Source organism: Platalea leucorodia (assembly GCF_965183815.1).
Source record: "Platalea leucorodia genome assembly, chromosome: 7".
NCBI classification, from domain to species: Eukaryota; Metazoa; Chordata; class Aves; order Pelecaniformes; family Threskiornithidae; genus Platalea; species Platalea leucorodia.
The window spans coordinates 56,316,642-56,343,024 of NC_138829.1; the positions used below are offsets into that span (position 1 = coordinate 56,316,642).

The following is a 26,383-nucleotide window of genomic DNA, read 5'->3' on the forward strand; positions in this document are numbered from 1 at the left end:
GGATTTTTTATTTTGGGGGAAAGGCAGGGAGGAGGTTGGTGGCAAGGAGAGCCATTCATATCAGAAACAATGTCATAATTACACAGAGTAGAGAGCCTGTCTAGAAAACAGGATTTTAAAAATTCTGTAGAAACCCCTGTAGCCAAAGAGAGAGATCCCTATGGATGGCGGAGGAGGGTCTCCAGCAGCCGAGTCAGTGGCCTGGTACAAGAGGCCTATTAGAAGCAGAGGTAAAGGTTTCATTAAGAAAGCATTTCAGACAGTCAGCAGGCACACCCTGATTTCCAGGAAATAAGTGTTATCCTTATGAACTCCTTGAATACAAATCAAGGTGTAAGCATTCCTGGGAAGTGGACAGAACATGCTGGAGTCCCCGAGCAAGTTTCCTTCAAAGGGCGATGCCTCCCATGTTTTCCAGAATTGCCCTGTGCAGCTGGATTTTCCACACAGCAATCCTCAGCATCTTCCTTTTCGATGTTAAATTCCCTCTACACAGTGTTTCTGGTGGTACGTTAGTCTCGTCAGGTGCGGTTGTGAGTCTCCATTGGTATTGCTGGTTGCATCATGGGGCTGGGTTATCCCGTGCAGCTTACAGATCTCGCTGCGTTTCTTCTTGAGCAGGGATATTCTTGGTAAACCCGGGTTTGATACAGTCCTCAAGAGACAATCGGGGCTAAGATTTTTGACCCGTGTCTCATAAAACCGCATGACCAGCTCTTACTGTTTTCTTTCCCCTCTGTATTTTCCCTGGTAATCAGATCAATGTGTACAAGACTGGCTTAACAAATTGGGCTTATAGGATCAAGATGGTTTCTTGTATCACCGAAACTGAACAACACCAGAGTTTAATGGAAAATTTTCACCTCTGATAATTAGATGGATTTATATTTTCCATCCATTTCCACACCTAAAAGTCTGGGAGAGACTTTTTTATCGAAACTTGAAAAAGTAGACTAGCATTGACACTAGTTGACTGTTCAGCTTGAAGCGCCCCCAGGGCCAGCCCTGACCTGAATGCTCCTGGGGCTAATCCTGAAGTAACTATGTTGTTGATAAAAAATAATTATTCTTGACTGTGCTTCTGCTCCTTTTAAAGTCAATGGCAAAGGTCTCACTGGCTTTAGAGGACACCCATCCTATTGTATTTTCACACAGTGATCCCAAAACACAGTCTGCTTTGGAAGGCTCCCAGGCAGGACTTGCTACCTGCTCACCTTGGGCAAAGCTGGAGATGGAAAGGTGCACTTCAACCATCCAAGGACCATACAGGGGGTTTTGGCAGTCCTGTTACTTTGCCGCATTAGCAGTTGCAGTTCTGTACAGGGAAAAACAATTTGCCTCTCCAGGGATTTCTGCTGGAAAGAGCCAGTTAGAGCCACTTACAGAAACAGGAAATTCTGCAGTTTTGTAAATGATTTTAAAACTGATAGCCCTCATGACAGGCGGTTCTTCAGAGGCCCTGCTGCAAAGCACTTCCCCAGTGTGCAGGCACTTGGGTCAACATCTCCAGAGGGCAAGCTGATGGCAAGTAAGGACTGAGAAATGGTCAGGTGTTGTTGGGGAGAGGGGATGTTATTCAAAAAGTAAGAAGTCCTGAACACCTTATTTTAGATAGAGCTGGCAAAAATCAGCCTTTTGGAAAAAATAAAAGTCCAATTAGAAACCTCTGTGTTGTCACATGTGAACAAGGCTACTTGGGTAACATTTTCAGTCAAACCTTCTTGGAATCGTTGATTTAGACTTTTTCATTTTAATCAGCATTTTAATCCAAGGACGTTGAAATGCTGCACTTAGTCTGTTTTGTTGTCTTTCTATTCCTCTTAGGCACTTTAGGATAGTGATAGGGTTTTTACTCTTTTAATGAAATGTTTCAGTACTACCAACATTCATTATGAAGCTAAAGCCATTTATGTGTTTCCAAATGAAAACAGTTTGCAATTTCCGCTCCTTGAAATATCTCAATATTTTGAGAGGTTAAAAAAATTGTGATATGCTGTAATTTCCCATACAACAGAAACTCTATTTACTGACCGAGGCAAGTAATGACAGTCCTCTTTTCTGTAAAAGTGACCAAAACTGTGGTATTGAAGCCAAGTAATGAAGCACGGTTTGTCTCCTATGTAAACGTATTTTGGGATTTATTATATGTACTCACCAGCTTGTTCTTGGGCATTGGGAGTGCTTCGGAGCCTTACCAAAACTTTATAAGACATTTCCCACTATAAGGCTTTGTTTTAGTTGTGTGCAACTTTAACCATCTGACCTGAAGTTTACCATGTTGGGCATCTGAGACTAAAATGTTTAGGAATGTGTCAGCTGAAAAGCTTCAGCCATTCTAAGAAGAAAGTTAGGAAGAGACACATAATTTTGCCCATATTATTGTGATTATTTTTAAATCTTGTAAGTGTTTTGAGATGCTCTCCTACATCCATACTTTGGAATGAAGACTTGAAATTTGTCTGGAAGTTGTCCTAATTTCAGGTACATTTATTTTTTCTCTTAAAAAAAAAATCAACCAACCAACAACAACAAAAAACTTTACTTTTTATTTGGCCAAAGTAAGAGCCTCTGAAATCACACATTCTTAGGGTAGAGGGGGGCAGCGGAGGGGGAGGTGCTGATCTTCTCTCTCTGGTGACCAGCGATAGGACAGGAGGAAACGGAATGAAGCTGCATCAGGGGAGGTTCAGGTTGGATATTAGGAAAAGGTTCTTCACTGAGGGGGTGATCAATCCCTGGAACAGGCTCTCCAGGGAAGTGGTTACGGCACCAAGCCTGTCAGAGTTCAAGGAACGTCTGGACGATGCTCTTAGTCATATGGTTTAGTTTTAGGTAGTCCTGCGAGGAGCAGGGAGTTGGACTCGATGATCCTTATGGGTCCCTTCCAACTTGAGATATTCTAATTCTATGATTCTAAGTAACAATTTAAAAAACAAATAAAACTACTTGATTTTCAGAGGGAAACTACTTCTGAAGTAGAAAACTACTTGTTTTTTTCAGAAGACAAAAGTCTTCTGAAGACAAAGTAATATAATAGTTCTTTACTAAAACATGTATAACTACTCTTTCTTTCCTTTTCTTTTTTTAGTAAGAATGTGTGAACTGCAGGTCAGATGTTTAGAGAAACCCATTAAGTGATTATTTACTTTTTTCCTGAAGCATGGCACAGTTTGTTGTTTCTGTGACTGCTTGCACAGAGGACTCTGCAGAGAAACAGCAGAATCCAGACTTCCTTCACCAAATAGGAAATGAAAATATGGGACTTTATTTCCTAAGTTTGATTCTTCTAAAGCTTCAAGAAGCAAAGCCACAAGTAACTATTGCTATGCAAATATATATATTCTTGCAAGAGGTTAGAGGCGTGTTGTTCCTCTCCTGTGCTTAGGCCCTGTATGCCCAAAGACTGAACGTGGCTCTGATGTCTCAGCGTATAAATACAGATTTCAGTACAGTCTTGTAGTTAGTAAGCATAGGGTTAATGAAGGAAGACGAAGTTGATTTGAACTTGAAAACTTTGCTCCGATTCCTAGCTTTTGCCCCAGATATTTTTTGTGTGAGCACAGGCAAGACATTTAATCCCTCCATATCTCAGTTCCATATGTATAAAACAGGAATGAAAATACGATCTTTGTCCCACCCCTTTTTTTATCTCATCTATTTAGATCATGCATTTTTCAAGGCAAGGGCTGTTTCTCTCTGTGCGTGCGGACAACTCATAGCCCATCAGGGCTCTGATCTCAGACAAGGCCCCTAAGTGCTATTAGTGTGTAGTAGCAATAATAATAATAACAACAACAACAATAATAATAACAACAGATGGAGTTTAAATTCTGACAGACAGCTCTGAGCCATTACACATTCGGGAGTACGAAATACAGTCGAGCCCAAGACAGCTATTTTCATCGGATGCGAAAGTTAACAGTTTGGCAGGGTGACCGAATTTGGCGTTATGTAAGCTGGGCTTTGCAACTTCAAACCCTGGTTTTATTTATGTGTGTTTTTTTTCTCTCCATCTCCATACGGTTCAGTCTGTGACTGGCACTGTTTTAGAGCTGGCTCATTGTGGGATCTACCCTTACTGCAAACGATGTTTGGAAATCTGAAAAGGTTTCTTTAATTATCTGAAAACCAGAGCCCATAGTCTACTTGATATGAAAAATAGGCCAAATTATAATGGTATTCATAGCCTGCTGGAATGGTTGGTTGTTTTGGAAAAAAAATGTTTTTAAAGGAGGCTTGCCAAGAAACTGTTCTCTCAGGAAATGATAAATGGCAGTTTGGAGACTTGAGTGGCCTGTACTGTACGTATGTGTCTCGGTAACTGCTGACTCAATCCTGCGTGCTCCTGATGGCTCCCACATTCGCAGCACAGGGAATTTACAGTCCTGATTCACAAACTCATTACTGTCCTGCAGTTCGGGACTTTTACACATGGCCTCAGGATTGTTTTATCTGAAAACAATGCAAACACATTTCTTTAAATTACACTTCAGATAACCTTTTGGTTATCATTACTTTTACAGTGTATGCTAAAAACCTTGCAATTTCTTTTCCAAAACTATAGCTTCTCTGAATATGTCCTGCCAGGTTTGGTGCTTTCTGTTTGTTTTCTTTTCTTTTCTTTTTTAGCATGTTTTCTATGAAGTTGTGAAGTTTTAGGAAATTTAAATAATAGAAGAATGAAGACATGGCTTGCATGACAGGCTTAGTTTTTTAAAAAATAAAAGAAAGTGCCGTCTCTGTGCACTGAAGAAAGATCCGCTTTAAACAGTGCACCATTTAGTCATATGAGTTCTTTGCAGTGATATGTGCTGTTTACTATATACTATCACTATAGGGGATATGTTGTGTGCAAGTGCACAAGCCTTTGGAGTGTACTCTTCTGAGTGCTAACAGTGATCCGTGCTTTCAGGCCATTTATATTACCTTAATCCCATTGACATCAATAAGTTTACTCCTCATTTACTCTGGGGTGAGAGAGAAGTGAACTGGGACTATTGTATGTTTAGGAGACATTGTTGCAAAACATGTCCCGTTCCTGAGTCACAGTGGAGGGGAGAGAGAGGTTCATGGGGTACGCAGAGCTCAAGGGATTATTTTTTTTCTAATGTTGCCTAATGAATCTGACCGAAAAGGGTCACACAAATGGTAGAAAAAATTTGCATCTACATGTCCGTGAAAATTTATACGCTGTGCTTGTAAACTACAAGATGAAGTATGAATTAAAGAGTTCGAAGATAATTTGATAGAAAGTGAATCGATTCATTGCCTTCAGCTTGAATGTTGGAGTTCCTAGGCACCTTATGAAGAATTAGTGTATTTGGTCATTTGCATTCTTGAAAACCTTCTTAGCATTCACATTAGGAGGCAGTTGTGAAAATGCTGAATGCTTCAAAGGTCCCTTCTCTGCCCTTGCTCCATTATTTTTCTGCCCTAGCTCCTGTTCTTTGCCATTTCTGAACAAATTCTTCTCCCGCTCCCTTTTTACTTACCCTGCTGTATGTTACTGCAGTGCAGAGCAGCTGTAAACAGCTGGGTGGAGAGCCCTGCCCATGCCGTCAGTGCTCCTTGCCTTTGGTAGAAATGGTGTTACTTTTATACTGAGGACAGCATGAAACCTTGGAGTGTATTTAACTGAAGGAAGCACCTACCTAAAGTAACTTTCCGCTCTGTGATTTCCCAGTGAGCAATCTGCTGATGGATTTTACGTGCAGTCTGACAGATTAGGAGAAGAGGAATACAAAATGCAGGTATCTCTGCCCCCTCTGACCAGTTAGATGCTGGTTTTCAAATTACATACCATTGATTCTTCAAGTTTTGCATACCAAGCTAAAGGAACTACCAGCACTGAAGTGTGAGCAAGCACCGTCTGGGGAAAACTGCAGATGTCTTCAACTGGGGAACTACATCAGTGAAAAAAATGAATGCTGACCTTGGCATTTGAGTTCCAGCATGATTTTAGGTACCTGAATAGCACCTATGAATTACAAAGTGGATAAAATTAAATTTTTTGACGTTTCTCACATGCTTACAAGTTTTGCTGGGTGAGGTATTGGTATACAGTGAGAGATGGAAAAAATGTCGTTTACATGTAAGTCACAAGAACGTATGCTTAAGTCTAGAAATAATGCTAAACTTCAGATTTCAACAACAGTATCTGATTACTCTCTTAATTTTCTCTGCTCATTCAAATGTTCCAGACTGTCTTCTTGTGCCCAGCAATGGGGTAATACAGTCTTTCACCTTTAGAGACTTCAGAGTGTGAGTATATTTCCAGGGTTGCCTAGTTTTGCAGCATCAGAATGACTGCTCTAGAAATATAATGATGTCTGTCTCCTGGGGTGGCTGATTTAAAACCTTTGCCATGAGCAATGACCCCCGAGTGAGTGAAGTGCGTAATTAGTACAGGTGTTCACTGTACTAACAAAAGCATTTTTAAGCCCTGGGACTGTCTGCAAAGATTGAGTTCATGTCATTTTCTACACATGGCAAGCTTCTTTGTCCAGCATGAACATACAGGCCCTAAATTAACTGTAGAATTATAAATAGACCATAGTTACGATACATAAAGACATAAACCTCATTTTGACCTCTTGTATTGTGCAATCACTATTACAGAAAGTTATAGACGATGTATTTCACATATACTTTTTTCCAAATACATGGATCTACCTTACTGAAAAGCTCACTGGGAGTCGAGGGCACTCAGAGAGTAAGGGAAGCGTTGAGCACCTTGCAGCACTGCGTCGCAAACGGGCTTGACAGAGTTTGACCTATGTGAAATATTCATATAGAAAGGTTTCCCTGGAAAATGACACTTATTCCTATGTGTCAGTTGTATGTGGAGAAACGCTGTGATTTAAACAAGCTGCTGCTTTAGCCAGAGGCTTATTTTCCTATTGTACTAGATGCTCTGTTGTGCCGCAGCAGGGAAAAAAAAAAAAGACAAAGAATCAAGATCAAGTGATATTTGTGATGATGTGTCTGTATGTCTGCACATCATCTGCAGGCTGTGGATTTATTAGTTTTTCAGTCAGTAGAACTGTTATATAAATAATGCATATCAGAGCTGGTCACACATGGTCTTTTCACTTGCACATGTACACTGCGAGTACTGTCTGAGCCAGAGAGGAGTAAGTGCAACCAGACCTCCTCTGCCTTCTCTGTAAATCAGCTTTTAAAAGGCAGCGTCAGACACTTGTGTCGTCACGACAGTCCATGTCCATCTAGAAAGATGCATCGGTGTGGTTATTGTGGGGGTTTCAGGCAGTGTGGGTGCTGTTTCTGGCTCAGCCATCATTTTCTGCAGGACTTGAGGGGAGTCGTTTCACCTTCTGTTGTTTCCATTTCCTCAGCTGTGAGTACTGGGTATCATAAAGCATTTTGAGGCTTGGAGGTCAAAAATGAAAACAGAAGCGCTTGGTGTTTTTATCATTTTTATTATTCCCGCTGTTGTTCAGCATCTATCTTAAAACTTAGATATAATTTGAGAAGATTATTTCTTGATTTGAAAAGGCTGTTGCCTGAATATATAAAACAACAATGCAGTTACTATAAAGTAAAAGGAAGCAACTTATAGCTGAAAGGAACTGTGATGCTTGAGACTGAATGAAACTCCTTTCCCATTTCAGAGCAGATGTGTCAGAGCTAAAATTGTTAGCTGAATCACATGAAACCATCCATGAAACTGGATGAAAATGTCTTAATTAATTCAGAATTATGTTAGCATTTTAATCTGTAAAGTCCTTAGCTGGTGCTATATGACAACCTTTTTTCAAAGGTTGCATGATTAGGGGTGAATTAATTTCTCCACTGAGTAGCTGATTACTGCCTCCATTGGATGGGGGAAAAGATACTACTTAGGAAAAGAGATTAGCAGAAGAAAGAAAATAAATAACTCCATAGTAACTTCTTTCACTCTTTCAAGGAAAATATGCAAAGGGAAAATAAGAAATGCCTGCAGCTAAACCAGTTTGTGCGGTGATACTCAGATCTTCCAAGTAAAGCACGGTCTGGCTTCTGTGAACACAAATGATCAATCTCCAGGAGGAGCAGGCTGCAGCTTGCTTCAGAAAGAAGGGTGCTGATTCTCTGGTGTTCCCTTCCCGGAGTGCCACTGTCAATGAAGTCCTTCCTGACTGGTGCCCAGGACAAACCTGGTCCCTCTGTGGAGGACCATCCTTTAGCTGGCAATTAAAGTGATGTCTCTCATCACCTGCAACCATTGATGATCCTGTAGCACTCTTTGTCTGTCTTAGACAGGGTTGGGTAGCTTCTTTCTGCTGCCGTGATGTTCTCCTATGCTTTTGTCATATCACTGCTCTTTGTTCCTATCTGTAAATGCTGTGGAGCGTTACCCTGTGCTGTGAAACAGATGCTGCCTCCCATCACGGAGAAGCTACATTTTGTTATTGATTTAACAGGGGCTTGTGCAGCCCTTAATGGCAGGGGCTTGAGGGGGAGATCCAGCTACATATTCATGCTCCTCCTTTGTGCAATTGCTGACAGTTCTGGTAGGAGGTGGGAGCGGAGAAGGGAAATGTCACAAAGCTTTATGTGCAAGACTGTCACCTCCTCTGCCTGAATGATCTTCCAGTATTTCATCATGTCTAGACTATATGTACTATGTTATCTTGTGTAGAAGCCTCCTCTATCATAGAATAAAATTACAAAGTCCAAATCCTTTTTGTTTTGAACAGTAATGATCATCATTATCTTAAGAATGAACAATCCAGGCTACTGCCTATGAAGCAGAAGAACAGCAAGAGGTGGATGCACATCTACCATCCAGAGCTGGGCAGATCATTTAGTCTTCAAGCCTGTCATGATGATCAATCAGCTAGGAAAGACTGTGAGCCTTTTACTTCCACCACTGAGCAGTTGCTTACACTGCCAATAGATCCACTTTTTGAGTCACGGTTTACCAGTCCAAATAAATGCCCAGCCTGGCCATATTCCTAGGAGAAGTTATTGACAAAGAAAAGCACTAAGGTTTTTTTGTTATCTTTTTCATCAATTACATTTTTCAAACACGTTATTTTATCAGAAACATTTGTTTACTTTTGAAGTCATTATAGCTTAAAATGTTATGGAGAAGAGCCTTGATATTTTAACTGACTCAAAACCAGAGGGAAACCTGCAATGGAACCAATTTGGAAAGTTAACCCATGCAGAACTTGTTACCGGCAGCAGCCAAATGATTTGTCTCTTAGTTTTCAAAATGAGTCAAGCCCCCAAAGTGTTAGGAAATTGGCTTAAAACCATAAGTTGTATTTAAGCAAATAAAAGGAAACAGTTATCAGAGTCTTTAAAATCTAGTTTCTGAGGCCTTGGTGTACACAGAAGACCTGTTTTCAAGGTTTCCTCTGCAATAATGTTGGTTAGAAGCTAACTCTGGAAATCGAAGCTGGTATTCTCGCATAGCTGGTTGGCTTCAGAACATGGAATTTAAAGAAAAATGTCTAAAACTACAAAATGCATAACAAAATAATCACTTCATTTGCCTCAAATTCAACTGGCAGAGCTGTTGAACTCCTGCAGGCATGGTAATGACTTTGTATGACCCATGAAATTTGACTGAAAACCCTTCTTCATTAGCAGTTGGTTGCCTTTGTTGTAGTTTTGCTCCTGGTATCCATAAGATCTACTAGTTTGCCTTTATGAATAATACGATGACAGCCAAAAAGCAGGTTTTTTTCCTTTTAAACATGGTTTTCCACTGGTAAATATATTACTTTCTAGTTCACTCGTTGGTTATTTGCTGGCTTGTTATTGATTGTATCTGCCTCCACTTTTTGAAGCAGTCAGTAAACGAATGAAATGTGGTGTTGGGGTGTCCAAGGCAACTTGATTTTAGAGCATGCAGAGCGCCTGCATCTTCTCTGGATTTCAGTGGTTTTGCTGGGTGCTTACATTTCTACAAAATGAAAGCATTTTTATTTTTAGTGTATTCTGAAGGAGGTATCTCCGAGGATATGATTTCAGCAGAAGTGAATGGTGGTTGGAAGGGCTGGGGGAGTAGAGTGGGCTTGCAGACTTTTTATCACCAATAAATTTCACCTCTGATCTCTGTGCAGCCCCTGGGAATGAAAAGTGCCTTTGGAATTGTGTGTGGTTTTCTTTCGTTCCACTGAGCTTTCCCACTGAAATTTTCTGTCTTGCATCTGTGTCTTTGTAAAGCTTAATGCAATGGCAAAACAAGAGGTCGCCTCCTTTCTGAGGGGCAGACTCAAGCATACAAGAATACAACCCTGGTTTTGTGTGTTCAGAATGGGTGCAAACTTGCCACCTTATTTATCACCAAGCTTTCTAACCCTCAAATGCCATGGCCCATAAATGACTTCTCCATAATAATATTTATCAAAGTATTTCTGGTCTAATTATTCATGCTGAGCTTGTTCGCTAAAAATTTCTCTTGAAAGAATCTTTTTAAAGATTTTTCTTTTGAAAACAAATTCATGACCACATCAAACAGAGATTCATGCTGCCGTTGGTTTAATTACCAGCAGCCCTCAGGGAATCTCAAAACTCACTCTTGTTATAATTGCTTCTCTCCCTTTCTCTCCCCCACTCCTTTTCCCCTTCCATTTTTGATTGCTGCAGAAGTCATCGTATGGGTATTAATTTTTTAAGCTCCTTTTAGGTACAAAGGAGTTTATGTCCTTTTTTGCCCATAGAGTAACTATCAAGTGGTAAATAATGAGTAGAATATGGATGCTAAAAAAGGAACTGGCCAAAAATATTTTTGTGAAAAAACAGTTGAAGTCATCTTGTTTTTTAACATTTTAAGCAAAAAGCAGATAATGGTGCCCTTCCCTACTCATGCCATGCCGTAAAATCAGATCCATAACCTGTGGGTGTGTCTCACTTTCTATTCCAACCAGAAAAGCCAGTGCACCTAGTCTGGCTTTATTCCCTTTGAAAAGCAGTATGGATGCCTCATTGGGGTGAAGTGTGAAACATAACATAAGCGATGCTGACCTAACTCGACGTGATACATGGCATATTTGCTTTAAAAAGAGCAGCAGTCTCAAATCTGTTTTGAATTAGGAAAAGCGCTTGAGAGAAAGAAGGGGAAAAGGGAACCGTTTCATAGCAGGCATCTGAAAAATAACAGTTTGGAGGAAGGAGGAAAAATTGTCAGGCAAAACCTAACAGTTAAAGCTGAAAAATGTATTTCTAACACTGGGGATTATGAGTGTATACCTTATTCTTTGTTTTTTTAAAAATAAAATCTTGGCAACTTAAGTGCGTACTATGATGATCCAGAACGAGAACAGCTACTCAATGGTGAAATTATCAGCAGTACTCCAGCAAGAGGTTATTAGTCATAGTCCCAGTATCATACAAGAGCCAGAGCCAAGGATTCAAGAAGCAAAACATTCCCCTTTGGAGAGAGGTCAAGATTAGTCACTTTTGTTTTCTTTAATTGGTGAGGGTGGTAGGGGGGGATGGTTTGGTTTGGGGTTTATTTTGTTGTGGAGAAGAGTTTGGGACATATTTTTATGCTAGTTGGGTCTTTTACTTTTTTTTTTAACCCTAAAGTGTTGTAAATATGCCACTGTTCCACATTGGAAACGGGAATCTACAGCTAGGAGAAAGCTGTTGTCTGAGAGCCAAACTTCTGACAACAAAAATATGGAGTGATATTCAGAGGCTGTACTGCCGTGATTAAACCAGCAGAAAGAGTCCTCCAGAGGCAAGTACCGTGGGGAGTTTTCTTCACATCTGTGGAACTGAAGCATCTGACATATAAGTGCCTGTTGGCTAAACAGAGAGTCTTTCTTTCCCCTGCGGATAGGTGCCAGGGTGCTCAATCAGAAGGACCCAACACAGGAATGTTTTGCTGAACAAGAATGTGATTGAGAATGGGAAAGCAATCAGTTTTCCAATCTTCTGTCTCATTAAAAAACAGAAAAGTGCTTTGAAGTTTTCTTTGAGATCTGAAGATCTGCCCAGGACAGGGGAAAACATTTTCAAGGTTTTGTTAGAGCTTCTCCTTCCAAGTTGAAGATGTTTAGCGTATCTGAAGGTGGGCCATTAACCTTGCTGCCTCAGTTTTCCCTGCTTTGTGCTAGCAATAACAGCACGTATCTGCTGCAGTGTTCTACTGTATAGGTACACAAAGGCTCACGCAGTGCTTTGGATATAAGATGCACTAATGACAAAAATAAGGGGCTTTTTTTCCTGGTTTCTTTAATCAATACTTCCCTTATATTTCTTGTTATCTCAAGCCTGTTTGACATCTTCCATAAGGCTGGATTTCAATTTAAGCATAATTTGGGAAAATGTTTATGATGATGGTGCTAGATGGATGTCCAGTAATTTTTGTGGATACATAAACTTCTCATACTTTTGGTGTCACTGATTCACTTGTAAAGCAAGAGTCCCTCTCTTCTTGCCAACTTGTGTCTTATTTTTAAATGCAAATGGAAGACAGTTGTGTCTGGTCAAAGAGATATTATTTCCTGAGGGTGGGGCTATAGTAAATGAAGATAAGCAAATTCTTGAAAAATCCAGAGTATTCGGTTAATAGGATAGGGGGATTTTATCTTCTTTAGTAGCTTCTGATAAAAGTTATATTTAGAGATAAGACCCTAAACTTCACTTTCCTGCCTTCATGCAAGGAGAGAAAAACATTCCAAGCTCCCTTGTTCATCTACTGATACTCTGTTAGCTTAGAGGAAAGGGTTAAAAAAATAAATATCTGACCTTTGTAATATTTTAGAGAAAAAAATGCTGTATCCTGAGGCAGTGCTGGGCCAAAGACTGTAGATTTTGGACACTGTCCTAACTTGAAAATTTCCATGTGTTTTAAGTCTTGTCTCATTTATATACAACAAGAGTCAACCACAAATTTTAATTGCTTGGCTATAGCCCTCTGGATGCCAGATAGATCTGCGAGCGTTGTGCACATCTGGGCATGCACTCAGAACTGTGAGGCCAGCGGGACTGGCCTGGGAGCTTGGGGAACGATGAGCAAGCAGAGGGGAGTCGTCACCCAAATCTGTAGATTTGAGAGCTAAAGATTCTCGAGCTAAAGATTCTCAGGAAGAGCTGATTTCCAGCGGTTTGGGTCTTTTAAATAAGCCAAATATTTTTGCAAGAAGTTGTTAATAGCAGCAACAAAAGTGCTGAACCGAGGCCACTGTTCTCAGCTCTCTTCCCAAGCAGCAGCCATATCCAGTCCCTGCCTCTTACCATCTCCTCCAGCCACATCCATCATGGTCCTCATTTCTGCCATGGCTAGCAGCATTTTAGGTCATCCCTTTCCAACTTTTTTTTACCCTCGGGCCTTTCTGAATCCTCTCCACTCCTAAAATAAGCACTGCACCAAAAGCTTTCCGCCTTTTGAGGTCTTGTACTCTATAACAGTCCATGGCCAAGTGTATTTCACTCTCCCATAATTTAGTTCTTCCATTTGCCAGTGTCCTACCGACCTCCTTGTTAGGAGAGGTATATATTCATCTTACCTTGCTTCCTTTAGTCAAGCAGCAAGTTATAGCCGGATAATTTTATGAACGTGACATGTAAAAACCAAGTCAACTTGTGTGCTTGTAACTCTTGATTTCTATTTATTTCTCATAATTTTTAAGATCTTAAAGGAATTGCGCTCTTATATAAGCACAGCATCTGTTGTTGCCACTTGTTTCTTTGTAGGTCTCGTTTAGTAGTTCCTCCTGTACCTGAAGTTTTGCCTGCTGCTGATCTGCAGCATTTATTCTCATAAGGATTATGTACTGAGTTGTGTGTAAGTGGCTGGAAATAGTCAAAGATAGCTGTGAAGGTTTCTGTTTTATTGCATAACATCTTCTTTAGCTACTGCTGTTCCTGAAGGCTGTATCTTCATTTTCATTTGGGGAAAAATGACAGTATCATAAAAGAGGCAGTTATAAAAACATGCTTCCAATGTTCTCTGTTTGGTAACAGATATGCTGTATTTCATATTATTTATTTATTTAGACGCATATTACTGAAGCGGCTTTTTCATATCAGTTTTTCAGTTTTTGACATGTCAGGGCATGTCTCTTACTATTGTCCGTTTCAAACAGAATTCAAGGGAGACGTCTAATCTGAAAAATGGCGTTATGGTTGTAATCTACACTCTTCTAAGAACCATGAAAAGCTACAGGAAAGAAATGGAGCTGAGTGAATAGTTAACCAGCGATGTGGTATTTCCAGAAACGTTGAGGAAGCTTTTAGAAAAAGATGTTTTTCTTTGGGGAAAAGGACATTTGGAAAGGAAAAATAATTCTCTGCAGTATACTTACTTGCTTATCAAAATTGCTTTCCCAATTTGAATGGAAAGAAAGAATGCATAAATCAACCCTGTCATTTCTCCCATTTCCTATAGCTTGAGCATCCGGTACCCTAGAGCTTATGCTGTACAATCAGGACCAAATTCTTCAAACAAACAAAAATTACTTTAAAATTACTATATATATATTTTATATATATATATACACTATATATGCATACACACACACTCTATATATTACTATAACAAGTGTTACAGTCAGTAATCAAATGGCCACAAGCTGGTGTTACCAGTTTGTTTTACTTCCCAACATAATTAAGAAAAACGTGTGACAAAACTGAGTTTCTATACAGTACATGAGGAATTTACTATGCCAAGTCAAGACCTTTTTAATAGCAGTTCACTGATATCAAGGTAACTTCTGGAGAATCGGAGCCAGCGACTGCCTTATAAATCTGGTTGTTTCTGAGCTCTGACCCTGATGCAACAACTCAGAAGTTTCTTCCCAGTCCCAGGTCATCACCCTCTCTTGAAAGCACAAGCGGCATACCCTGATTAATGGTGAATTATCAGCAGCCATTTAAGGGTTACTACTACAAAAAATAAGGGGTTTTTTTACACTTTTGAGAAGTGTAGGAGAAATATTTTACTATAAAAATAGAGAGTAAGATGATATCAGCAACAGTCTCAGTTTACTGAAAAAACAGAACAATTTTTAGTATCTCAAAGCGAAGAAGAGATTGGCACTGATAGCTTTATGCAAGAGAGCTGATTTTAGGACACAGTGTGTAGCAAATGCCTTTCTTTCCAAAGATGCTTTTTGTCTCAATTTTATCTATTTTATTTGTCAGTTAAGACAGTGGTTACTGTGTTCATACAATATTTTCATTGACTAGAAAGTGACTTGTGACATGCAACCCTCAAAAGCTGTTAATTTTGTTCCTCAGAAGCTCAGCCTTTATTTTTCTAGCAATGAGTAATCTTCTATTAGAAGAGAGTGTTTTCTCACTGGCTCCACTTCCTCTATCCTTCCCCCAGACACCACACACATACTCCCTTCTTTGGCCAACTCTCAAGAGAAAGTACAGACAGTCTGGAGAACAAATCTTCCTTCATGCAGATTACATTCTCCTATAAACACCTCAGCGACGGGTATATAACCTCCAGCAAGACTGCTGCCTAATCTCTGGCAATGAAATAAACAAATCGAAGCCAGGAGCTTTGATAAGGGGATTCACAAGAATCTGGGATCTTGCGTACTGTAAATGGAAGGAAGGCTCTTTCCATTATTTTTGAAGAATCATGTACCTGAAGAAAGAAACTTCCTTTAATAATACTGAAATTATTGGTCTCTCCTGCCACTATTATAGTTACAGAGAAGTGTTAAAAATAAGTCCTCTATGAAGATTCCCATACCTATCCCTGAGCTTCTCTAGAAAGCCACTCCTAACATCATCTTTGTTCCTGTCCACAGAGCCCTCAAAAGTAAAGCATTAACTTTTAGAAATATTGAGATACCAAAACGTGCAGGGACTTAGCAAGAAGAGGAGCCAGGGAAGCTGCTCTCTGAAGCTTCCTCAAATATTCTCAAGAACAGTACTTAAATAGGATGAATCCCACCAAAGAAAAACATGATTTATAACCACACCTTCACTTGCAGAACACGCTCGCTGTTTTCTTAAGTACCGCTTCATACTGATAACTTCCTTCTTATCATTGCCATTATCAGGTATCATAAGTCCTGGAATATTTTTTGCCTCTTATCTTTTCTTCAACTGAGTCATTAGTGTGCCTGATGATGATTTTGTTAACAAAAAGGACATTTTTGTGTGTTTTTTTCTGAAATATAAAGCTAGCTCATTACTGAGTATAGTATTGAATAGCAAATGCATTAGGGATTCTATACAACACTGCTTACGAGGATGCACAGATGAAGAGAGAATCGTTTTCTTTCCCTAGATGTTTGCCATACTACAGAGCATTAGGGTCCCCCTTATTAAGAGGCCACCAGGAGGGGTAAATACATGAAGATCTCCCCAGTCATCGTCAGTTATTTTGAAAAAGTGCCTTAAAGAGTTGGTTCCCTTTGAGCTAAAAAGCTGCACCCTCAGGAATGAATGCTACTCAGGGTAAGTCAGGATAGCAGACTTGGGAGCCTAATGTTGGAAAAGTAGCTGAAATTTTCCTTTATCGCATTTTTGTTCAGCCAAGCGTAGCTTGCGTTCTGGTTTTCCTCTTCTCCTTTAGCAGCTTCACGCTCGGCTTTCTGTATTGAGAATAAGCACAGTCCCCCTCAACCCGCTGAGTGAGCACTGCGCTGATAAAAAATCTCTTGATTAAGCACAAATTATTTGTTTAATTGGTCAACCACGTTAAGAACATAGGTAGTTATAAACCACCATTCCGTCCAAAGGGACTACGATTTTTACCCTTAATAATATTTACTTTTGAAATCTCTGAGAATGAGAATGAAGGGCAGATGAGACAGCTTTAATCAACAGTGTTAATCAACCTTGATCCCTCCAGATCATGGAGCAGCGCTTGGCATAAGTTATTAGTAATTTGTGGTCTTTGTGGCCTAAATTATGCCAAACTCCTAATTTCATCATTCAGCTTCCCCCTAATCCTGAGTATCCATGGCTGAAAGTAGCGTTCCCCTCAGCTCTGTAATTCCACCTGTCCTTGCCCCTTCCCAGTAAATCCCTATAATTAGTTTTGGGAATAGGTCTCCAAAATGCTGCTCTTTAGTTCTGCATTACAGGGGTGCATGAAGGAGACTCTCCTCCAGATGTCCCTGGACCACTCAGGCTTCTTTGTTTTGGTTGGTTTGTTTGTTTGTTTGTTTTTAAAAAGCAAGGAAAGAAATTCATTGTTAAATTCTATGTTCTGAATTGTACCATGAATGTTATGAATGCTTAAAATTACAGGGCATTTAAAATGAATATAATGTAAAGATCTGGAGAATTTTAATAGATAAATTGTTCATTATTTTGTTCTCTCCTCTCATCACAAGAACAGTTTCTGTCTTGTTCACTAGCACCTCCTGGAATGCCTTTGATACCTTTATAAAAGTTGGCATGTGACTTTATATCGAGTTGTAGAGAACCGCTGCTCCTGAAACCATGACCTAAGAGGACCTTGTGGTTCGTAGGAACTACGTCATCGCCACTCGTCTGTTGTGTGGGGTGTCAGAGCAGTCCTGTGCCTCTGTGACTTTTCAGGGAGAGCAAAAACCCGTTCTGTACCATAGCTACATTTCTTTAGGATTTGCCATTTAAGATTTGTGCTCTAATCTTCCAGCCTTTGTGAAGAACTAGTTGGTTTTGGGTTTTGGGGGCTTTTTTCGCAGTGCACTGCATGGATGGGACTTTTTTATTATTATTTTTTTCATAGCTAAGAGCTAAGTTCAAAGCTTGTTTAAATCTGCTTCTCTCCATCTGCGCTGAATTTATGATCCTTCGATCTTTTTTAAAAAAAAACTTAGCAGATGAAAAAATCTTGTTTTCATACAATATTTCAGTAAGACTTAGGAATAACTGTGGTGTGTAATTTCTGAAGAGTTTCAAACATTGCCTCCTCTCCCCAACAACTATGAAATACAAAGGAAATTATTTGCATATAAAGAATTTGATCATCCAAACATCATGCTTCTAATGAAACATAAATCAGCTAGAAAGAGCTTACTTAGTTTTTCCTAAAAGAAACAAATCAGTCTGAGTTATTTTTCTACATAATTAGCAATGTTTGCTGTTTTAAGTAGAGGGATCAGAGTTGTCCAAAGCAGTTAAGATTATAGCAACATCAGCAGTTTTTCTGTTTGCTTTACTTTCATTCATTCTGGCATCATAGCTAATTTGTAATCAAGTAAATGTGTTTGAAAGTATGATTCAGGGGAGATGATACACTTCTCCATGCTAAGTGCATAAAGCTTGTTTAATGAAAAAGGTATTGCACACAATGACATTTTTCTAGTGGGTATAATTATCTCTGCAGCAAACAAGTGAACGATGTATTTCAGGATGTGTGTTTGGCTGACAAGGAGCAGGTTGGGCATGCTAATAAGCAAGGCCATTCACCAGCAAGCCTCTTACTCTTCTACATCAGAGGCCTGTGATGATAGTAGAAGTTGCCGTCTGGTGGCTTTTAATTGTCTCTGTAAAATGTCTCATACTTGAAGCAGACACCCCTTTGGCAGAACCGAGGACGGGGGCTCATCGTCCAATTGCCGTCTCATTTGCAAATGTCATCTTTTCTGATCCAGCCCCAAGAAGCATGAGCAGAGCGATGTACAGAAACCCAGACTGCTCCTTCTCTTGTAATATCCAAAGAATATGTTACTATTTGGGATTGACAATTCAGTCCAAGATTGATTCAGAGCCCACTGAAGTCACTGGAAGTCTGTGATTGCCAAAAACTACCACTGACTTCAGCACGTCTTGGAGCAAGCCCTCCACAGGCGCAGAACTTCCTGGGAAATGGCTTGCTTTATTGGAAAGCAAAACTGATTAAACAACAATTAAACACAACCCACTATCTGGACCTCCCTCCACAAAAGCTTTGTGGCTTTAGAGCCCTGCCCCGATAAGCAGGAACGTGGAAGATGAAGGTCTTTATTTTTTATCTCATATGGCTCAGCTCAATAGTAATTAGCTTCTGCTTCTGCTTCTGTGGGCCTCCTGCACTCCACAGCTGCAGCAGCCAAGCCTCGTTCCCTAGAAAAAATTAGACAATTCTCTCTGGGAATTTATTTCCCAGCAAGAATATTCACGTCTCACTTCTCTCCAGTACTTCATCACCAAGATGCACAGCTCTTGAAGGGCTATCCAGATCTCGGTCCAATCTACTGTCATGTTCAATAGCTCATCACTGCAAGAGTTTCATAAATGCACATTTTCCAGATATATCTTCAGTCTGTGTTTCCTCTGGTAATCCCTGCCTGGAATCACAAATTAAGAAATTTATCTATAAAAATCCCCTATTTGGTTTAGAATAATTAGCAAAAAGACATATCTTCTTAGAGGAAAAGTTGTCCTTCGGACTCTGAAGATAGCTGTTTGTCTGCAGTCTTCCCCTACAGTCCTTCCAGCACAGCTGTCTCAGAAAGCAAGCAATACCTGGGCAGCGGGGGATGGAGGAATGAGGTATTTTTGCAGGCTTCACTAGCACCAATTTCTACTGTTATGCTTGGAGCATCATGAGTTTGCCATCTGTGATGGGCACCATTTGGGCAAAGCATGCCTTTTTTTAAGGGAGTGAACAAGTAGTGATGAAATGAAAACCTGATGATCTGCTCGATTTTCCATCTGTATTTTCTTCTAGAAATCTTGAACTTATGTGTTCTTCAGCTTTCTCGTTTGAAGAATCTCATCTTTCAACAGCCATTTCCATCCAGAATTACTAGTGTTTCATGTACCATCTAGGGTGCTTTGCCTAATGTTTTCAAAATCAGCTGCAAAGTATAAATCTCTGGCACCTCGTATTTTTAAATCACTGTATCTGCTTCCCTACCAGTTGTACGAAGTGTTTGAAAAAAACAGCATTTTCTGTGCGATGGAAAAACATTTTAGTCTCTGCTGAAATCCTCCAGGTTTGTTGATGTTCTGCTCAGCCTTACTGTCTTTTACTATCCTGTGTGATAGTTGGATGATAGCCAGGCACATATAAATTGCTCCCACTCATGCTCTCTCTGGCGGTTTTGTGTGCCTTTCGCTACTTTCTAGCAGATATTTTAGGCAGCAATCTATTCCTATCATGGTTTTTTTTGCTTACTTTCTTTTCCCTTTTTAAAACATATTACATCTTTTTGCCTAGAATTTACTTAGTGCTTTAGGATCCCTGTGGATCGATGGGTCAGAGACTACAGTGGCAAAACCGTGACTTTCTCTTTAGACTTGTAGAAGGGAGTAGGAGGCCATAAGAAAGACTCCTACTGCCCAGTTTCAATGCTTGCCGTGCCAAGGGGCAGAGTGGGCATGACTTTGAAGCTGGAAGTGCCCATCTTCCCCTCAGTACGTTGGAGGCAGCACAGAGAGGAGGCTTCCCATGCCAGATAGAAGGGGTGGCACAGATTACTTCTTGAGTGGAAAATGCAAGAAACCAGATACTAAATCTGTGGTGCTCCTAGAAACATTTTGTTGTTGATTTTCCTCTGAGTACCACAAGTGTACATTAAATAGTGTCTAAATTTTGGACAAATCCATAACATAGTCTCTATTAAGTACCCTGATTTTTTGTTATATTTCCCCTTAAAGATTAGAAGAAAGAGCAGAAAAAGCAAAAAAAGAAGAATTAAATAACTTAAGGGGCTTCTGTCTTCTGTCTAAAGGCAGAAGAAAATGAGCATTATGGATTCAGGCTGAACCTTCCTCTGCAGCCCCCCAGGTGAAAAATTAGCTTTCACCCCTCCTAGAAGAGTTTCTGGCTTGCTGTGAATCACGTCATTCAAACAGCAATCCTAGTGAACACTGCGTCATTGCGGGGGGGGAGCGTAACACTGAATCATGCCCCACTCCCAGCCCTGGCCACAGACCCCAGCTGTGATACGCTTGCATCAGCAAAAATACCTGTGGGGCATTTTGTGGCCTGAGCTGGTGACTGGGCCCAAGTGTAACACAGAGCATCAGTCAGTCCTAGCTTAGTGTTGATTAGATCACTGCAAGTAGAGCAGATATTCACTAGAGCATATTGATATTATTAAGGCATATAAGCGTTTTAGAAGTTTAGCATGTTTTCAAAAAAATATGGACATAATAATAACAAAAAACCACAGAAACTCAGTTCTGGGACTTAGTTCTCTATCCCAGCACATCTCTTTAAAAGCCCATTTGTCATGTGTTCATCCAGGTATAAAATGATTATCAAAGCACATAGCAGAGGTGAGTATTAACAGGCCTGTCCTCATCCAACTCTGACCTATTGCATTAAATTTCTAATGCTCTGTTTGATGGATTGTGAATCTGTGGTGTCTTTGTAGAGGTTGTGATCCTAATTAAGAAAACTGTCATTTTAACACTGCATTTGTATCACGTGGTTTGTTGCAATTTTCCCACATGCTGCTACTAAACAAACCTTCCCTTTGCCTTGGTAGGTTACACAAATGGACCAGAAACTGAACCTCATTACAGATATGCTGCATCATCTGGTTTCCCGTCAGCAGGGGGATCAAGGGAACAACAGATCATCTCAGAGAGGCAACAACGTCAGCTCGGATCTTTTTCTCCCTAATAACACCCTGCCGACCTACGAGCAGCTGACAGTACCGAGAAGAAACGAAGATGAAGATGATATATCCTGATGTGGTATAAGTCTGGGTTGGGTTCTTCCCACCTTTCTCCTTTAAATGGGACTAAATCTTGTCAACCTCGAAGGAATTAAGTTCATCAGCCATCCAAGAAAACATGTGACTACCATGTCTATACCATTAGTCTCCAATATGCTCTTCCAAAGCCGCTCATAATAGCTGAAGGACTGCCAGGCTGTCTTCTACCAGGCAAAACTTAGTCGTTGATTTTGTTCACGAAAAATGATCACAACTCGTTATTTCTCAGAAAGACCAAAACGATGTGAGGACAGACAAAATGGCAAGGATTTAGAGCTCCTTTAATAATAATAATAGTAATAATAATATTCTAATAATACTTGAACTTAGATGGAAGAAGTGCATTCTGTTTATGAATCTGCAGATAGCAATATATTTCTACTACTAAGGTTTTTAAAACAAACTAGAATAACTTATGTTGTTTTTATTGTATAAACGTACACTAACATTCTAGAGAATGACAAACCACATACTGAATGATTTTTCTTTTTCTGTTTTATTTTAACGTTGCTACATAAACAGTTATCAGATAATGACCAGGTTTTTTAAATCTGTTTTTCTTCAGGGAGGAACTAATCCTTAATCTGGAACAATACTATTTATAGTGGAAAGTGCTATAGATTTTTTAAGATATCAGTTTTTCATGGGGAGACTATAAAGTATTACATAGAAAAAATAATTCTGCTTTCTAGAAAATTGTTGCCAAAGAATTTATATATAAATAGAAAACACAGTGGTCTGAATGTGCTTGTCCTGAAATAGCTTTTTAAAAAGAAGGCCCACTACTTCTTAAATCTACTGGGTTTTAGCTTACGGTCGCCAAGAATAGTACAAGAGGCTGAAGTGACTGGACTTGCTGGTCAAGTGCTCGAGCTGGCCACTTACTGAGCATCAATAATCCTTGCAGGAATCGAGGCCCCAGTTCAGGAAAGCATCTCTCATCCCAACAGCATATATGACAATTTGAATAGTTTCCTGAATAATGTCTTAAGAAATTCAACTCCCTACAAGAGTCATTTGGTATTGAAAAGTGCCAGCTCTAATTTAGAGGACTGAGGGCCTCAGCTACAACCCACAGAGCTGAACCACATTACCCCACATGACAGCTGCAATAAAGCCAGCAGCATCTGGCTCAGCGTGATTTTTCACATACACAAGGTGAGCAGGATTTAGGCTTTGATTCCAAAGGTTGAAATTCAACCCTTGCAGATAGTCAGCACCTGTACCATAATAGCCCTGCTTTGAACGTGGAACACCTTTAAGGCTGCCAGAGTGTCAGGAAGAGCTATTTAGTCCAGTGTGGTGGTGGTGGTAGCCCACAGCACTGGCAAAAGAGGGAGATGTAGACAGATTTATCAGCTCTTGCACTTTGAGCATCATACCCATCCAGTGGACCCTATTTCCCTCACTGCAGGGCCTGTACCCCACAGCGGTCTCTCCCTCTCCTGGAAAACTGATGCCCTAAAGCCTCGTAACTTTGCACAGCAGTTAATGTCACCAGTCTTTAATATCTCTGAGCAGTCTGAAATACTGATGTGTAATGAACTGAGATCGCAGGGAACCTTCTCGTAGTGCTGCTCATATTTTGGGCTTTCTTTTCAACATTTCATCTCTTTCACTTGGACTGCAGAGTATACTGTATTTAACTTTACAGATTATGTTACAATTATCCAGCCTCGCTGCTGTACGGTAGATAAATGTTAAGGGTGTAGTAATTTACAGGCATAAACAGGAATTGTATCTGGGCATTATGTTTTATAGAAATCAAAATTATTGTCATGATTTTGAACATTTTTTAAATGAGATTGACTATGTAATTTCAGGTTATCAATCAGCCTGTTAATTTCCTAATAAAATACAGGACAAGAGTGCCATGTCTTTTGGTTATTCTAAAATCTGGACACTTGATACACACAGGAAAGCTGTTGGCTTTGCTTTTGGTTTTTCTCGTAGCCCACCGTACAGTGTACAGATGCCTTATTTGCAATGCAGGACTGGAAACCTTCTGCTGATTCTTTACTAGAGAAATAAAAGAAAAACAGGCCTTAATCAGCTGGGGTGGCCTTGAGGAGAAAGGCGTGTCTTGTAGCCCTTGCTGAAAGCAGCCAGGTTTATGCATTTCTAGGGGTGTTGTTAACCAGAAAATGCATCCCTTCCTACCTGTTTGTTCCCAAGACCACACCTACATTTTCTGTTTGGCAGCTAATCTCAGTGATAACAGTCCAGCATAGCAAACATTTTATGCAAAAGATAATTTCCCTTTCTCGATGTGTCAGTTGGTCTATATCCATCCGAAAATCACCTGGGAACAACCAGGTTTTACAGATTCTCAAGGCTGGTGGCAAGTTGTTGCGAGGTCGGTGATTCCCTCACCTGGGTCCAGCTGATCCTTTCAGAAAGAGCATGAGCTCTGGGACCTGCTACTTCAAATCTGATAATCCACCTCACCCTAAGAAAAAGATGATCCATTTTCCCAGCTGAAGAGGGATGTCATAAAATGAGCCATCCAAATTTGCTGTGCAGCTGCCTGGAGCTAGCCATCCCCAAGTGCTCTCCGCAGACAGGTCTGACCTCTCTGCTTGGAGGACCGGGCTGGATTTATCTTGCCTGCTGCAGCTTCATACCTCTACGACTTCTCCTGGAAGTAGGTACCTCGGCTTCTTTCTTTCACAGAGGATTGTGGAATGGCAGCAGCAGGAAGATGAGCTGAACAACTCAACACTGGACCAGCCTGAAGTAACCAGCATGCAGTGAGTATGTGTTTCTGCTGAAACCTTATCTGCTGGTGTCTGCTGTTCATCCCAGCTGTCCAGAGTGGGTTTTCTTAAGTGGGTAGGAAATGTTTGTAAATAGCTTGAGGGGGAGCAAAAGAAACTGTAAGGCAGGCAAAGCCTTGACTTTATAATTTTCTACCCCAGTTTTGTAAACTGTGTTAAAATAAAGGCATCTGGGGCTGGAGAAAGGAGTCTCTTTCTTAGAGCAGCTCAATAGCAGTTTGCATTTCAAGACTGGTGTCAGCTACGCCTGGACCCCCATCCCTGCCTAAAACAATAAAGGTCAGCTAAAAAAAAGTCATCTAAAAAAATGTGAGTTGGCTCAGCTTCCCCAGCCTACCAGGGTCTGAGTGCTACACAAGATACAGAAGGTAGGAAGGTGAATAGGAGAGGAGGAGGAACATGGGGCTCCCCAGCTGAAGGTGATGATGAAGGCTCACCCTGTCTCAGTCCACAGCAGAGGCAGATAACGTGCAAGTTTGCAAAAAGAAAAATTAATTGGGGGGGGGTGATGTGTGCAAGGGAGGAGGTTTAGGAGATGAGCAAAAGCAGGGGCTCCTGGTTAGGGGGCTGTGTTGGGATTCAAGAGAGAGAAGCCCTGTGCCTGGCATCAGCTTTAATCTACAGTGTGACCTCAGGGTGAGGCATTTCACCCGTTGGGCCACATCTGCTGCCCCCTCTCCTGCGCTCAGCCCACCTGTCTATTTAGACCACAAATTCCTCGGGACAGGGACGGCCCCTTTCTATGTGTTTGCTCAGTGCCTAGCACAAAGGGACCTGCGCTCTGGGGACTCGAGGTACCACTCTCACATAAATAATTACTTGGGAGGTAGGAGCCACCCTGGAGCCCTGCTATACGCAAAGTCTTTATTATTCTGAGCCCGGGGAGTTTCAGAGTTGGAAGCGCCTGCTGCCAAACTGACAATTAGAGGATGTTGGGTTTTAGATCCCTTTGACATAGGATCTTACAAAAGAAGACCAGGAGTCCGGCCATGACTCATTTTCAGTTGTGTATTTTAAAGCAGATTTGTTTCGAATAATGCAATGGGCCTGTGCTATGCTCGAATACTAGCTGAGACAGAAATCTTTGGATGTCAGTGGATTAAATAGCTATTTTACTGCAGCAAGTTAAGGGCTGTTGTTGCTAGCAGACACCTCTGGGCTGATTTATCACCCATCAGTTCTGAGGAAGGTGGAAATATTCCAGGGCACTGAACTGAAAAGGTCTGGGCAAGAAACAAATTGCTTTTCGAAATATAAAAAAGTAAAATACAGGAAGATTTTCTTTTCTGGGAGTTTAAAGGAGAAAAGGTAAAAACAGTTTTAAGCTAATCCTCGTGTACCCTGCTGGGATGGGTATTACTGTTCTCATTTTGCCGATGGGGTGGTGGTTTGGGAAGGGGAGGGGCATTGAGAAGAAAAGGAAAAAGATTAAAGGCCTGATGCAACTCCCATTTATGTCCTACTCCTGTGAAAATGTACGTGTGTGCTTCATTTACGCACAGGAGTTGGGCTATTGCCTGCAGTGGGACTACTCAGTCCATGCGGGTCAATGTAAGCCTTTGCAAGTTCAAAATGTGTAGTAAAGACACCTTTCCATGGTCTCTCAGTGGAAGGTGGGCTCAGTGGTATATGCAGCGTTGCTTTCCTCGTGGCCACAGAGCCCTGTGAATTCACAAGTTTCTGTTTCCCATTTCTGTTTTCAAATCATTGGTTTATAGTACTCTTGCACGGCACTTGCGTTTTCAAGGCACAACAATTAGAGGTATTTCTTTCCACTTCAGCGATACGAATTTCCTTAGCTACCACACTTGAACACACACAACGCAATGTTTCTGCCCAGAGAGCAAAAGTCTTTTTCAATGGCCTCTAATTTAGTTTAAAATAGCTTGTGTAACGTTTTGCATCCTGGGCTCCCTGAGCAGCGGCAGCTGTGATGAAGGTGCATGGAAGGCAGCGAGTTGTTACACCAGGGCGATGTGGAGGTGACACTTAGCTACATTCCAAGAAGGATTCGCTCCCATGCGATAACCA

General features: G+C 40.7%; 1 protein-coding gene across 1 annotated transcript in view; it reads left to right on the forward strand.

The window, feature by feature from the left end:
* The window catches only part of KCNQ1 (potassium voltage-gated channel subfamily Q member 1), a gene marked incomplete at its 5' end in the record, with an annotated part of 370,416 nt that extends 347,157 nt beyond the window's left edge, over window positions 1-23,259 (forward strand). The window contains one exon of the mRNA XM_082317249.1: window positions 21,345-23,259. Coding sequence (XP_082173375.1) covers window positions 21,345-21,551 — 207 coding nt within the window. The 3' untranslated portion in view covers window positions 21,552-23,259. The remainder of the gene's footprint in view (window positions 1-21,344) is intronic.
* Between the last annotated feature and the right edge of the window lie 3,124 nt (window positions 23,260-26,383).